The sequence below is a fragment of the Pleurodeles waltl genome, chromosome 5, assembly GCF_031143425.1.
Source record: "Pleurodeles waltl isolate 20211129_DDA chromosome 5, aPleWal1.hap1.20221129, whole genome shotgun sequence".
Classification (NCBI taxonomy): Eukaryota; Metazoa; Chordata; class Amphibia; order Caudata; family Salamandridae; genus Pleurodeles; species Pleurodeles waltl.
Genome location: NC_090444.1, coordinates 694,077,985 through 694,094,430, shown reverse-complemented (window position 1 = coordinate 694,094,430; position 16,446 = coordinate 694,077,985). Strand labels below are relative to the sequence as shown.

Sequence of the window (16,446 nt, the reverse complement as noted above, 5' to 3'; positions counted from 1 at the left end):
AACTTTTAAACTCTAAAAGAAATGCTAACAGGGTCTAACACAAGGTCCTAGCAGGACTTTTAAGAATTTTGAAAAATAGCTCAAATTGTAAAAATCAATTTCTAGTGACAATTTTTGGAATTTGTCGTGTGATCAGGTATTGGCTGAGTAGTCCAGCAAATGCAAAGTCTTGTACCCCACCGGTGATCCACCAATGTAGGAAGTTGGCTCTGTATGTACTATTTCAAAGTAAGGAATAGTATGCACAGAGTCCAAGGGTTCCCCTTAGAGGTAAGATAGTGGCAAAAAGAGATAATACTAATGCTCTATTTTGTGGTAGTGTGGTCGAGCAGTAGGCTTATCAAAGGAGTAGTGTTAAGCATTTGTTGTTCACACACAGGCAATAAATGAGGAACACACACTCAGAGACAATTCCAGGCCAATAGGTTTTTGTATAGAAAAATACCTTTTCTTAGTTTATTTTAAGAACCACAGGTTCAAATTTTACATGTAATATCTCAAATGAAAGGTATTACAGGTAAGTACTTTAGGAACTTTGAATAATCACAATAGCATATATACTTTTCAAATAAAACACATATAGCTATTTTAAAACTAGACACAGTGCAATTTTCAACAGTTCCTGGGGAGGTAAGTATTTGTTAGTTTTTGTAGGTAAGTAAACCACCTACGGGGTTCAAGTTTGGGTCCAAAGTAGCCCACCGTTGGGGGTTCAGAGCAACCCCAAAGTTACCACACCAGCAGCTCAGGGCCGGTCAGGTGCAGAGTGGTGCCCAAAACACATAGGCTTCAATGGAGAAGGGGGTGCCCCGGTTCCAGTCTGCCAGCAGGTAAGTACCCGCGTCTTCGGAGGGCAGACCAGGGGGGTTTTGTAGGGCACCGGGGGGGGACACAAGTCCACACAGAAAGTACACCCTCAGCAGCACGGGGCGGCCGGGTGCAGTGTGCAAACACGCGTTGGGTTTGTAATAGAAATCAATGGGAGACCAAGGGGTCTCTTCAGCGATGCAGGCAAGGAGGGGGCTCCTCGGGATAGCCACCACCTGGGCAAGGGAGAGGGCCTCCTGGGGGTCACTCCTACACTGGAGTTCCGATCTTTCAGGTCTTGGCGGCTGCGGGTGCAGTGTCTTTTCCAGGCGTCAGGATCTGGGAGTCAGGCAGTCGCGGTCAGGGGGAGCCTCGGGATTCCCTCTGCAGGCGTCGCTGTGGGGGGTTGGGGGGGGGCAACTCTGGCTACTCACGGTCTCGTAGTCGCCGGGGAGTCCTCCCTGAAGTGTTTGTTCTCCAAAAGTCGAGCCGGGGGCGTCGGGTGCAGAGTTGCAAGTCTCACGCTTCTGGCGGGAAATGCAGTTGTCTTTAAGTTGCTTCTTTGGAAACAAAGTTGCAGTCTTGGGTGAACAGAGCCGCTGTCCTCGGGAGTTCTTGGTCCTTCTAGATGCAGGGCAGTCCTCTGAGGCTTCAGAGGTCGCTGGTCCCTGGGGAGAGCGTCGCTGGAGCAGTGTCTTTGGAAGTGGGGAGACAGGCCGGTAGAGCTGGGGCCAAAGCAGTTGGTGTCTCAGTCTTCTCTGCAGGGTTTTTCAGCTTAGCAGTCCTCTTCTTCTTAGGTTGCAGGAATCTGAGTTCCTAGGTTCAGGGGAGCCCCTAAATACAGAATTTAGGGGTGTGTTTAGGTCAGGGAGGGCAGTAGCTAATGGCTACTAGCCCTGAGGGTGGCTACACCCTCTTTGTGCCTCCTCCCAAGGGGAGGGGGTCACATTCCTATCCCTATTGGGGGAATCCTCCATCTGCAAGATGGAGGATTCCTAAAAGTCAGTCAGTTCAGCTCAGGTTGCCTTAGGGGTTGTCCTGACTGGCCAGTGACTCCTCCTTGTTTTTCTCATTATCTCCTCCGGCCTTGCCGCCAAAAGTGGGGCCGTGGCCGGAGGGGGCGGGCAACTCCACTAGCTGGAATGCCCTGTGGTGCTGTAACAAAGGGGGTGAGCCTTTGAGGCTCACCGCCAGGTGTTACAGCTCCTGCAAGGGGGAGGTGATAAGCATCTCCACCCAGTGCAGGCTTTGTTACTAGCCACAGAGTGGCAAAGGCACTCTCCCCATGTGGCCAGCCACATGTCTCGAGTGTGGCAGGCTGCTAAAACCAGTCAGCCTACACGGGTAGTTGGTTAAGGTTTCAGGGGGCACCTCTAAGGTGCCCTCTGGGGTGTATTTTACAACAAAATGTACACTGGCATCAGTGTGCATTTATTGTGCTGAGAAGTTTGATACTAAACTTCCCAGTTTTCAGTGTAGCCATTATGGTGCTGTGGAGTTCGTGTTTGACAGACTCCCAGACCATATACTCTTATGGCTACCCTGCACTTACAATGTCTAAGGTTTGGCTTAGACACTGTAGGGGCACAGTGCTCATGCACTGGTGCCCTCACCTATGGTATAGTGCACCCTGCCTTAGGGCAGTAAGGCCTGCTAGAGGGGTGACTTATCTATACTACATAGGCAGTGTGAGGTTGGCATGGCACCCTGAGGGGAGTGCCATGTCGACTTTACTCGTTTTGTCCTCACCAGTACACACAAGCTGGCAAGCAGTGTGTCTGTGCTGAGTGAGGGGTCCCTAGGGTGGCATAAGCTATGCTGCAGCCCTTAGAGACCGTCCCTGGCATCAGGGCCCTTGGTACCAGGGGTACCAGTTACAAGGGACTTACCTGGATGCCAGGGTGTGCCAATTGTGTAAACAAAAGTACAGGTTAGGGAAAGAACACTGGTGCTGTGGCCTGGTTAGCAGGCCTAAGCACACTTTCAAATCAAAACATAGCATCAGCAAAGGCAAAAAGTCAGGGGGTAACCATGCCAAGGAGGCATTTCCTTACACAGTGGGAAAGGGTTTTACGTTTTAAACACTGGCAAATAAAATACAAATGGGATTTAGTTGTGAACTTCATCTAGACCTCCCCCCAAGGATATTGCAGTCTGGTTTGCCATACTGGATGGCTTTAAAATAAAACAAAATGACACAAGAAAACGAAATGTATGGTATGTTTGTGTTCCTGTTGCAAAACACTGCCTCACTTGCAGAAATAGTACACTAGAACTTGCTTTACTGCAAAGAAAGAGCTGGGAAGGTGGACGTCTGGTTTCAGAAAGAGTGCAGATTTCAATTTTAACATTGTGCTCTCTGGCACCACTGTGAATTCACGCCACCCAGAGTGAAATGCATTGTGTTTGAGGAAGCTGTAACTGTAGTTCCCTTTCCTTCTTTAATCCTTAATTTAAGGAGGGTGGGGTGTTGACTGAATAAAGGTGTATTGTTAATGCACTACTCTCACAGGAAAAAAACAGTTGTGCTACTGTCCATTGCCCTCAATGCCCCGAGCAGTGAAATCCCTCTCCCAGTATCAGCAGCATGTCATGTTACATGTCAGGCAGTCAGGGCAGGTACAACACAGAATGATGCTGTGCATTTCTTACTCCTAGGATGGTTGACACTGTGGTAAACAGTGTGCTGGTGGACGACGTATATTGCAGTAAGCAAGTGTCAGAGAAGCTGTGGTGTGCTCTGTGCCTTTCTCTCCGAGCTGTGATTGCATTATGTACTATTTTGACCTCCGCTGGGCTTCCCGGCTGGGTGGTATCTGCAGTGAGTAATGCTGGGTTCCTGCTCTATTTTTATTTGTGGTATTTTCTAAAAATAAAAATAAAAAAAAGTTTTCCAGATGGATAATTTCCATTCAAGGACTTTAAAGTGCCATTTTTATGTCTGCCAACAATCCTGCCACAGGAGAAGTTCCAGAATTGACACTACTGGCCAGGCACTCAAATGAGGCAGGACTTGGAGAATAGAAATGGAGAAAAAGGAAAACTGGCAACTGAAAATAATTAAAATAAATAAGGAAAAGACAGGCACCCTTAAGTGTATATTCGGAAATAACCATACAATAAAATAGTTAATCTAACAATGGATCAGATGTGGTCCAATCAACCGTCTAGTTAAAGATACAAGCAATTGAAAAAGGGCTAGGTGGGAGGGAAAAAAGCTAATATTGCTATTCCAGTGGTGCTCAGTGTGCTCCATAAGGGTACATGAGGCCGGAGGCTAGGTCCTAGAGTAGAGGGAGCATGTCTGCATGCACTAAGGAGTCTGGACACAGAGAGCTGAATTCTGTTCTGAGGGTCAACTGGCATGTGGTCACATCAATACGTTTAATGATCCACCTGGAAGATTGGGGAGTAGAGGAGAGGTGTGGTGCGACCTCCCAGCAGTCCTTAGTTAACGGTTCTCAAAAGTAAATGGATGCATTCTAGTTAATCAAGCTATAATGTATTAATTATTACTGCATGGATAGAAACATTCAGGCACCTTGTTATAAGCTAGGTCCGTCGGTACTGCCATTGCTTGGTCTCTCTCTCCTGTTTTCGGACTGGAAGGTGTCTCTTTGTCTAGTTTACTATCTCCATATTTCAGTGGGTTTTGTGGTCCTGTTATTACTTTTTGGCCCTCTGCCATGTGTTGATTTTATTTATAATAATGTTTCAGATTATATGTGCTTGTTAACCAGTCGCACTAGCAGAGGGACACTTGGGCTGTAGAACAGGAGTGTGCAATTGCTTTCTGGGAGCTTTTTTACGTTTGTTATTTATTTATTTTGGCAAATGTTTTTGTTCTGTGTAGAGCACCTTTATACCTTTTATATACCGCGATATAAGCAGTACTGCAATACTGCTCTGCAGGAATATCGACTGCAGATTACAGAGCCCCACTAATGGTACCATCAAGAGCAATGTAAATTGGTAAATTTAGTTGTGCTGTTCTTAGCTCCACATTGGAGTGCTTGTAAGTAACGTATTTTATTGAATTGCATAGTTGTGCTGTTGAGAATTGTAAACCTGGATAGTATAGTGGTAGTCAATAATTTGGAGTCGATATTCTTGCAAGATGATATTAAAAAATAGATGTTGTAGTGGAACACTATAGAACACCAACCTGGTGAGTTACCACCTTGCTTTGAGCATTATGCAGAGGGAAAACGTTCCTCCTACTTTATCTTGCCATACCCAACTACTTCTTCATTGTTCCTTTATTTCTTTATTCCTTTCCCCCTTCTGTGTTCCTTAGTTGACTAATGGGATATTTGAGTAGTATTTCCAATCCAAGCCTTTTCCATGCGTCCCCGGTACTTGTAATTTTCATTTTCATTTTCTCCAGATTGCAAATAATCTGCACTGGACTTGCACCAGATATCGAGGGAGTCAGCTCTTATATGTGGCAACAGATTGCTTTATCTGCTGCCCATGGGAATCAGTTCCTACTTTATATGTTAGAGGGTTTCATTCAAACTGTAGCCACTATGTGCAGTTCATTATTGCACAACATACCATTACATCTTCTGTTTTTGTTTTTTTGTGTTCGCTACACTACAGAACAGGTATGCTTCTTAACTTAAAAATAAGTTGCATTGCAGTCGCCTAAAAGGCTGGCTGGGCAGTGCCTTCTCACTTGTGTATTTTAACAGACAGTGTGGGTAGAGATACCAGCTAGTTAAATTATGTCCTGATCTAACTGCTTACTTTTTTTTAAAACTCTGTTTTATTGAGTTTATAACAAAACAATTTGAAATAAAAACAAAACAAGCAGTGCATTTTCACACGAGATATCACAATGTCCATTGTACTCCTGGGCGGAGGCTGATGATACCTATAGGCAAAACATGGAACATATCCAATCAGACCAGCAATAGCTTGATTCACTCCCCACCCCCCCCAATCCCCGACCTCCTATGTAACCAAATCGTTCATACACCATGTTTACCAGTGTTACTCTATTACCACAGTTGGTTGTCACCTATGTGCATAGCATAACATCCTACGGTCAAGGATCCTCATCCGTCCTCCAATCAGAGCTGGACTCCTGGGCCCCCATGAAGCGTTCTAACAGTGTACTCCAGGCCCTTATGTCTTCCAGTGCCCCTTCCTCCCTACTTGTCAGTTTCATGTTTTGTTCTTCGGCCACACCCCATTCCAAAACATGATAGGACCAGTTAGAAGGGGATGGGCTTCATGTACCCATCCAGACCATAGCCACTCTTCACTAAGCCAACACCAAAGCAAGCTGTGCAAATCTGTATGGGCCGCGTCTACCCCGTGGTCTCTGTATTGTACCCAGGAGGCAAGCCAATGGCGTTGTCTCGAGTCGTAGACCGGTGACTCCTTCGGGCTCCGAACCACCACCCACCAAAATTACTGTACCTCCCTACAGGACCAGGCCAAGTGGATAAAGGAAGCACCTGTCTCCCCACATCGAGGACACTCTGTCTCCCTTGTCGGGTCCACCTTTTTAAGACGAGCAGGCGTGTTGTACACTCGATGGACAAAATTAAAGTGCAACAACTTAAATCTGTGGTTACAAGAGACCGTGTGCACCAGCGACAGTGCCAAATTCCCATTCAAGTCTTCTATGGGGTTTCCCAGCTCCCGATCCCAGGCCCTACGTGCTACTCATTCCACCCCCACACTATCACCATGCAGCACTCTATAAAACAGAGTAACCAAGTGGGAATCATCGCCCCAACTTATTAACCTATTTAACATCTTTGATGCCACAGGGGCTACTGGAAACCCAGACCTCTCGAGCAACACTCTCAATCTTGGCATATTGCAAGAACTGGCCAGCTCTCAATCCAAATGCATCTCGCGCCTCCAGAAAGGAAAAAACCCACCATTGGGATATAAATCACCCGCCACCAAGCAGCCACCCATTCTCTAAGTCTCCATTGACATGAGAGTATCTATATCCCAAAAGGGGGCCAGACTCCAGATCTTCAGTTCCCTATCAAAGGGGGCACGTCGTAGTATTCTCTTAACTGCCCGTTCCCAAATCCCAGCTGTATTCTTAACCAGGTAGGGGACAGGAGTCACCGACCTACCGCCTGACATTAATGTGTGCACCAGTGCCTCATCTCCCAACATGCCAACAAACAGCCGCTTCTCCCAATTATCCGTCTGCATCATCAACTTAGCAGCATGTTGTAAATGAGCCGTATAATAATAGAGTCAAATATTAGGGAGTGCCAAGACTCCATCTTCCATATCCCTTTGTAACATGGACAACGCCACCCTGCTACCACAGCCAGCCTAAACCAAGGAAATCAACAAGCTATCCAGGTGATAAAGTCAAGCTGTCAATAGAAACAAAGAATTCTGAACCAAGTAAAGGCACGACAGCAAGAACACTATCTTGGCCACAGCCACACTTCTCATTACGGATAGAGGCAGCTTATTCAAGAACGAAACAGAGTGCTCCAAACCCTTTACCACCCATTCCACATTGTGGGTCAGATGTGCCGTCACCATATGTATAACCCATATGCTCAGATATCTAAAACTTTCAGGTTCCCACGGGAACCCCACCTCAGGCAAATCCTCTGGCTGGGCATCACACAGCGAACCCAGAGGAAACAGCAGTGACTTCTTATCTAATTGCTTACTTAGAGTTAAAAAATTCTGTACCTTCTAGTAATGTAGAAGCATTTAAAGTTCTTAGTATATGTGCCCTGTTGTACAAATCTTTTCATTCTCTTGTTGCTTAATTGTTCTCTCTCATCAGTTTGGACCAGTTAATCCATTCACAACTCAGCAGATGTCTGCCCCTAGAAATATGCTCTCAGGGTTTGCAGAACCAACTCATATCAATGACTTCATGTTTGAACAGCAAAGAAGAACTTTTTCAACCTATGGTAAGAACTAATGGTAAATATTGCTCTGTATTTTGCTGTTCAGCTGCACTTTAGGACTTTGTTTTTCTGGTGAGGTTTAAATTAATGAGTATCTAGCTCTTCCATTTTCCAATGCAAAGTAACAGTTCCCTTTTGGTTTATTCTTTTTTTAGCAAACGTATACAAACAAGCATCAAAACAAAAGGAGGCTCTTCAACAAATCATCATTTGGCCATATTGATGCCTATATGCTTCATTGTAAAAATCATTACTCAGTGGAAATTCAGTTTTAAAAAATAGAAAATGGACTGTTGCACATGTATGACTTCTTACATTTTTGTTTGGCAAGAGTGTAGTGTGATTTTATTTCTTATTTTTTTAAATTTTTTGGCTTCTTAAGATATACTGAATTTCTAATCAGATTATAAAGAGTCATTGGTTGTTGCATGGATTTAGTGTTAGGCTGGCATGTTGTTTAAGATTAAGATATTATGAAGTTTTCTGTACTTTCTGTGCTGATTTACTCTTTTGTTCTGTTTAATTTAGGTTATGCGTTGGATCCCTCGATAGACATTCAGCAAACTGATAATAAATATATTGGTTCTGTTGAAGATGCGGAAAAGAATCAAGGTAAAATGGCATGAGCCTTGCGATATGTTTTGTAAAATATTGTGAGATTTAAGCCAATTACATAAATGTAAGTGCAATAAATATTAATACACACTTACATTAAACAATGGGTAAAAAAGTATTGCCAATGAAGTAACTTATCTAACATTCCGTTGTTGCTCCTGTGCCTATTCATGCTTCTATTTAAAACTGTTTTAGATTAATTACTGACCTGCCTTTTTTGATTGTAGATTTTATTTTAATACACATTTGTATTGTTTTTTCATGGGATGCATGTTTGGCTTTTTCTCATAATAGTAAACAGTCTACACTCTTCGTGTGGAGAACGGAATTAGAGCGAGTAGTTGTTCAAAAGACATAAGGATTCATATTAACACAGCCCACCCTTGACCTGTACTTTTGCTTACCCGAAGAAAGAAAGCTTTTCAAGAATTTAACAAATTCTCAAATGCAATCAGAGTGGCTTTCTGCAGAGCTAAATTTGAAGGTCTATTCCTTCATTAGGAATAAGGGAAAGTAGAAGGACCACCTACCAGTGCACACTTAATTGTTTTTCTAACAGAGTGTTACAATTTATATATTCTATCAATTTCCAAAGGGCAAACAACTGCATTTTGAAAACTGCTGATTAATTAATGTTTTGTGAAGAGATTAAGAGTTATACCTTTTGGTATCATCCAGGACCACAAGGGTCTGCTGAATATTGATTGACCCAAACAAAACTGAGAGGTGCCACTAATGGTTTTGAGGAACCCAGTTTCAACACCTTATCTGAGGAAAGGATCACCTGTAAGAGCATGACCCACAACTTTCTGAATACACATAGAAATCTAGGGTGAAATTATGCCCACCTGTTTGACGACTAATTATACTGAGAGTAAGTCATCATCAGAAATTGATATCAATGAGAAATCTATACTCACTCCACACAGAAGGAATTTGTTTTGTAGCTCCAGCATTAAACCGTTTAGAATTACTGAAGTGTAATTAATTATTTTAAGTTTACCCCATAATAGAGATTGCAGTAATCTTCTGAAGACTTTGAAGAGGGCAAGATTTTTTAAAAAGTTTTCAATAGCAATACATTTTTTTTTTAAACAGCCACCAACTTTTGTTTGGCAGCTGCACTAAAAGCTATTAAATAGGCTGAAAAGACACAGTCCTGCTGACGTCTACAGGGGCAATGTAGGCATACCACTTGATGTTTGATGTGCCCATAATCTAACTAAAGTGCAGAGGAGTTGCGCACTGTCATCCTGCCACTAATTAGCCTGATCTTCAAAATCTCAAATGGTGACAAGTGGGCAAAAAAGCAAGAAATATGAGGATGCTAGGATTAACAGGTACTTGGATTAATCTGAGAGCTCAGAATATTGAGACAGGTTTAGCCTGTCTCCTTAATGGCCAGCTTTAGATACAAGCTGTCACTGCTGTTGAGAAAGCCATTTTAGGCAAGGTTTTCTCTATAACACCTAATGCACCCAAGCACCACTGCGCAAATCAGTGTTTTGTTCTCATAACAACTTACCAATTCATATGACAGTTTCTAGCTGGGTTGCTATTAAATATGTTCCTCTACAATTTGTTATTTATGACAAAGCTTGTCCCTGTATCATTCACCTACTCCGTTTTCCTTCGCCCCTTCACTCACCTCCTATCACTCAATTGTAAAATTGGTTGAAAAAAGAGGAGGAGAATGTAGTGAATGCATTTGTCAGAACTATGCATGGTGGGTTGGAATGTTACCCAGAGCAATTGCCAGAGGTCAGACTATTTGCAAGCATTCCTCCCAGTCCCTTTTATGTTTGATGCACCATTGTAACTGGCTAAAGTACTTCCTAGATGTGGGGCCCCATTGTTTGCTGTGCTGCATGATCCAAGCTAAACCTAATTGATGGGGGGTCTAATAAGGCTGAAGCGGATCTGTTGTTGCGTGTGTCCCTTTTTAAAAAAAATTTTTTTTTAGAGGGGGCTTTATCAACTGTTCAGGATGGACTGTTCCTCTGAGGCACAGGGTCTGTGCAGATTTCCATAAAGTGGGTCTCTGTCTAGAGTGGAACAGTGGATGAGTAGAGTATTTTCCAGTGCTTCAGACTATTTTCAAGCTTTACTTTCATCATCTTTTATATGTTTTATACGATTTTGGCAGGACACGTTTATAGAGAAAGACAGGAAGTTGTTGGTAAGTAATCAGGTGGGAAAACCATGGTTCTCCTGGTCTGAATCTCCTGATGGTGGAGGCATTTGGGCTTTAAGAACTGCATAGCCGGTTTATTTGCCAGGTCAGTGGTGGGTATTTGGAAGAAACTACAAACAACTCGTCCTTATCTCTAACATTGTTTTTTTACAGAATTTAACAACATTTGTTATTAGAAATGTCTACCTCTTTTGGTACTCTTTTTTAACTGGGGTTTGTTTCAGGATATTCAAGAGATTTTTTGATGCTGATACGTTCCTACTTCTGTATTTTATAGCACCCTCCTTGGGTAATTGAGAGCAGGCTTAGTGAGATATTTGTGAATGGTTTAAAAAAACTTCAGGGTGAACCTTTTTCTATAAGCACAATCTGGGGCATGGTGGCCTGTGAGACATGGTCATGTCCCTTGGCTCTAATAGGCAGTTTATAAATCTTCTACTTTTCTAGAAGTATTGCTAAGAATTGACAATGCTTAGGACTACTGTTAGAAGTTAGATTTTTATTTGGGGTGGTTGACTACCCACCTCAAGGAATAACCGCAATATTTGTCAGGGTGATCCATCAAGTCACTAAAATAACCGAAGCTCAACCTTTGGTAGATATGACACTGAGCAGACCGACTTAACTTGTGGCACTATATAAAGTGTTTCTGTAGTTTTAAAACAGTAATAATTTCAAAATGCAAAGCAGTAACAAGTAGAATTGAAAAAAGAGTAAAACTTAGTAAACAAAATGACAATATTCAAATAAGGGTATACTGTAGATGTGAATTTTAAAGTATTAAGTAGAACTACTCCTGAAAAGCACATAGTGCGAATGATAGTCAATGGTTGTGGTAGACTGGGAACTAGGCGCAATTTGAGGCTGACCTCATTGCAGCATAGGTTTGTCCTGTCAACTTCTGACATGTTCCTTTAAGTTCCAATCCACCACAGGATTGCACTTCCAAAGGCTTCTAGAGTTGTGTAGCCATTTTACATAAAGCTTCATACACTCTATTTTAGCGAACTAGGGCTGTTGCTGTGCACTTTAACCTAGATATTTTATTCAGATTCGTTTTTATTATTTTAACAATAGCCACATTTGCAGTCTTGTTTTATTTTCTCTATCTAGTTGTTCTTGGCCTAGGCCAGCACTGCATGCTTAAACAAGACATTTCTTTCAGTCTGCGCTTTTCTCAAGGCTGCAGTAAGATAGGTTGCCGGCAAACGTGGTAATGCTTTGTCTCTAGTGTTCATAGAAACATACACAGTCTTACGTAGGGATCTTTTCTTGAAACAGCAGCTGTTTTATTATAAAACTACTTTGACCCATGTACTTTAGAGGGAGATTCCAGCCAGATGACTATGGCTGAATGCTGATTGCGGAGTGCTTCGCTACAGCTGCTTATGTAGACTACAGGCCTCTTGCTCAGGTATGAGGGATGATGTATTCCCAAGGGGAACCTGAAGGGCAGAATTAGAGCTTAACATGCTGTGCTCTAACATAGCCTAGGTAGAAGCTATTTTAATGATTCTAATGACAATATGATAGCGTTATTTTTATGCTTAACTCTCCTTGTCACAATTTTAATCCTGTCACACTTCATCGTCCTAGTTATTGCAGTACATGCTTTATTGTCTAAGATGCAGATACTTCAATAAAATCTTATTGAACTATACCCTACCTTTGATTGTCCTTGTATATGTGAGACTAATGTAACTAAGAGAAACGGATTCGATCCGAGTGAACACGATTTCCTTGAGGAGTCAATTGTGTCATGCTCTCAGCTGCCCAGTCATCCCTGCTCTTGGGTGGAGATGATGCACTGCTAGTTAGCCGGAGCAAAACCCGGATTAGGCCAACAGGTGCCACCTGTAGTGGGTCCAGACTCAGTCTCCCACATTGCAAGTAATTCTGCCACCCAAATCCAGTAGTTTCATGAGGATAATGGCATCGCCAACATTTGGTCAGGCTCTAATTTTCAGGTCCTCCTGTCTCATTACATACAAAGACACGTCAGTACTATATACAGAGACATCTGTGGTATTGAGGAATTTTCTCCTGCGCTAAGTAGGGAATACCTAAAGCTGTAGGTTGTTCAAACTTGAACTCTAAAAGGATAATCTCCATGTGGTGTGCTTATCTCTGAACAGAAATGTACCATTCATCATGGCAAACCCACAACAGGTAGCAATTGCAGTTACTATGCGACCACCCCATACTGCACATTTATTGGCACATGGCCTAACGGCCCAGGGGGGGTCCATTTACATTTGTTGTTGAGGCTCATCCAGCCTATAGAACAGAAATTTTCTATTTTTGGGTCACATTTTCAGCAGCTGATGGGAACACAAATACATTTCATCACTATACATCTGCAAATGCACCTGCACAATACAGAGCATATGCATATCTAGAAATACCTCTGTCTTATCAAGAACATAATAATTGGCTTTATGGCTCCCTACCCCACCAAATTCTACTTGTTAGGTTAGGTCCTCTAAGTAATGATGGTCCTACCTAGCCTTTATTGGCCACATATACACCTCGGCCTGCTGCAGCAAACTTAACGGCAGCTGAACTCCGTCGTTTATATGCTGAGCTGATGGCAATATATAGACGATTAGTACACTTTCTAATGCAAACATTAAACACAAACCCAGCACGTGCTGCTCCGGTGCAACCACATGCAGTAACGTCAGGCATTAATCTTGCGACTGTACATTCGATCATGGGTAAAGTACCCGCCAAACAAGAAGAGATTCTGTTTTGGTTAGCTCAAAAAATAAATGCACTGGGAGCAGTATTTCCCCATATAGGACCATAGGATAAGCATAGAATATTAACTATGTGCTTGCCATTTTGAATGGTTCCCATTGTAGATAACTGCAATACTTGGGGCACAGTATTTGCCACGCTTTATACTACTGCACACGGTACACCCAACACTTGCCAATTTATCGGAAGTGTTGAAACCATTTCAAGATGAATACTGGGCTGCCCTGGACTTGGGGATGCAACTTATGGGCAATTTTGCCACTGTGTCTTCAATAATATTAAGTTACCTAGCAGTTGCACTAGCAGTGCGCATGTTTCTCCACAGGATCAAGAACGTGAGCTGCCAAAGATTATCGCGGATACCTACTCTAGTATTGGTCGAGCTAGCCTGGGGGCCAAACTAATAAAACCACAATTTCAGGGTAAATCTTGGAAGAATAAAGATTCTACCAAGCAAGCTCCTGAGGGTAGTAAGAAACGCTGGGATAAAAAGCAACAAACACCTAAAAAAGAAAGGGGAGACTATCCGCATACAGAGACCCCACAGAATAGATATAATCTCAGAAATAGAGATAATTTTAAAATGCCTGACAGATGTCAGTCTACTGATACATGCCAATCTTGTTCCTTTCAGGACTCACCGGAAAAACCCAGTGAGTGGGAGGTGGGCGGTCATAGCGAAGAACTGAGTGCGTGAAACAGAGACAGGAATCACAACGCTCTACAGACGTATCTGTTAAAAAGGAAGAGAAACTTCCCCAACAAAAAACACAATTTAAAATGGGCAGAGGTCACAATAGTTTGCCAGAATCTTCAAGACCATCTGGAGGTGAAAGCAACTGATAACTTACTACAAGTTGAAACTGCGGACATGTGTGTCTCCACGCCTGATAGGGTGTACGAAGTACCGTTACAGTTAGAAGGAGACATTGAACGCACAATTGACACAATCTTTTGGGACTGCGTCATAAACATATATGATATTCTACTGACCGAAAGGGATTGGTCACCTGAATTTGTCCATACTTGCCCGTATGGGGAAGAGGTCATCAAGCCTTCTTTCTCACCCCTTGTTCCCTATGTGCTCGCGGGAATCCTACGCCATTGATTGGACATTGGCGCAGGCACCCGCGTTATATCGCAATCACATAGGGTGGGATAAACATTCCCCTATTCTGTAATTCTTATTAAAAATCAACCCCAACCACAACCCCAGTATCCAATAAAACATGATGCCAAAGCACCCGTGAAGGAAATCCTCACACAACTGGAGTACCAGGGCGTAATCGAACCCTGCGTCTCACCAGTGGATAATACTATATTCCCAGTAGTTAAATCGGACCATTCGTGCAGAATAGTTTTAGACTACAGACATCTGAACAGTCATACACACACATACGCTATACAAAACTCAAATAGCACAGCACTCATGAACAACATAGTTCGTAAGAAACACAAAACAACACTGGACATTTTTTCTGCAAAAATACAGCGCCTTAGAGTAGAGACTTAACAAGTTTCAGCGCACTAGGCTCCCAGAAAAAAATCTGTTGTTTTCTCCAGGGGTACAAGAACAGTCCAGGACTGTTCACGGTTCGTGTGACTTCAATAATGCACGACATTCACCCTGAAGCATTGTCCTATGTAGATTATATTTATCTCACGGATGATGAATTACTGCAACATCTAATACAGGTAGCCCGCATTGTAGTGGGATTTGCTGAGTTTGGCTACAAATTCAATAAAAAAAATAAAAAAAAATAGCCGTCCTTTGTGTCCTCCTTCTAGGATACAAATTATCAAGTCAAGGAAAGAGCTTAGCGCCTCAATTCCTAGAAAAATGCGCGCAGTTACAACCTCTGAACACAATTAAAAAGCTCCAATCCCTATTGGGTTTCCTAAATTTTGGCAGAATTTACATTCCAGATTACGCATCACGCATAAAACCGCCATATGACTTAATACGTCCTGACTTTTCCAGTAAATTCTGGACAATGACCACGATTTCCCTGAGTAGTCAATTGTGTCATGCGCTCGGCTGCCCAATCATTCCTGCTCTTGGGTGGAGATGAGTCACTGCTAGTTAGCCGGAGCAAAACCCAGATTAGACCGACTGGTGTAATCTGTAGTGGGTTCAGACTCAGTCTCCCACATTGCAAGTGATTCTGCTGCCCAAATTCAGTAGTCTCATTAGGATAATAAGAGTTTATGCGACACTAGGATCTCTGGGGACTCACTTAAAGGCTTACGGGGTATCAAACCGAATTTAACAGCAAGGTCCAATACAGGTCCAGATGCCACTGGCTAGATGGGGACTCCCAGAACTACGCCTCTTACAGCTTGTTGTCTCCATGTGGCCACACACAAGGTCAGCCAAAAGACCTTGGATTTTGTCTTCTTCCTGTGCACAAGAGGGAGCAGGTATAGTCCTTCAGAGCTCCAGGTCACAGACAGCAGGTCTCTTCTGATCTTTCGCAGGTCCAGAAAGCGCTGTGAACTGGGCCTCTGGAGGTTTCACATTTATGCCTGGCACTACCTGGTGGACTGGAATGACTCCTGTGAATGCCCTAACCAATGGGTAAAAGGTCCCAGGGCCAACGTTTTCCACTTTAAGCTAAAAGAAAAAAAAATAGTCCAGCAAGGACTCCCATTGACCTTGGTTTGAACAGTTCCTGTCACAGGCACTAGGCCCAGCCACACAAGTGGGCAGCATTTTTTGCAGCATTTTCATTGGAGTAAAACAGGATGGTAGGAAATGTGTTTATCCCTATATAATCCAAACCTTTCTGTGCAGAAATGTAAGGAAAATGTGTTTTAGCTGAAGTCTGACTTTTGCTATGCATTGTAAGAAAACTATGTGGGATCCACTTACGACACCACCCTGGACTACCTTGAATGTTTAGTTTTTAGAAGTATGTGTATTTGGTAGGTTTCACTGGGAGGCCCCTGAACTCTTGGCCCAAATAACGCAGCTGCCCCTGTTACCATTGGGGCCCTTTGTGTTTGAGGACAGTGTAGGACACAGGCGCTAGACCAAGCCACAAGGGGGGTCAGCATTTTTATAAGAATAATGGTGGAAACACTGAGTAGTATGAATAGCCTGGCTAGGCACAGATTCTGAAAGTGTGTGTCACAGAAATGTGAGTAATGTGCGATTTA

At 43.0% G+C, this 16,446-nt stretch overlaps 1 protein-coding gene across 1 annotated transcript in view; it reads left to right on the top strand.

Moving 5' to 3' along the window:
- The window catches only part of CDC40 (cell division cycle 40), a 324,684-nt gene that overhangs the window by 160,967 nt on the left and 147,271 nt on the right, over window positions 1–16,446 (top strand). The window contains exons 3-4 of the mRNA XM_069234621.1: window positions 7,592–7,721; window positions 8,247–8,330. Coding sequence (XP_069090722.1) covers window positions 7,592–7,721; window positions 8,247–8,330 — 214 coding nt within the window. The remainder of the gene's footprint in view (window positions 1–7,591; window positions 7,722–8,246; window positions 8,331–16,446) is intronic.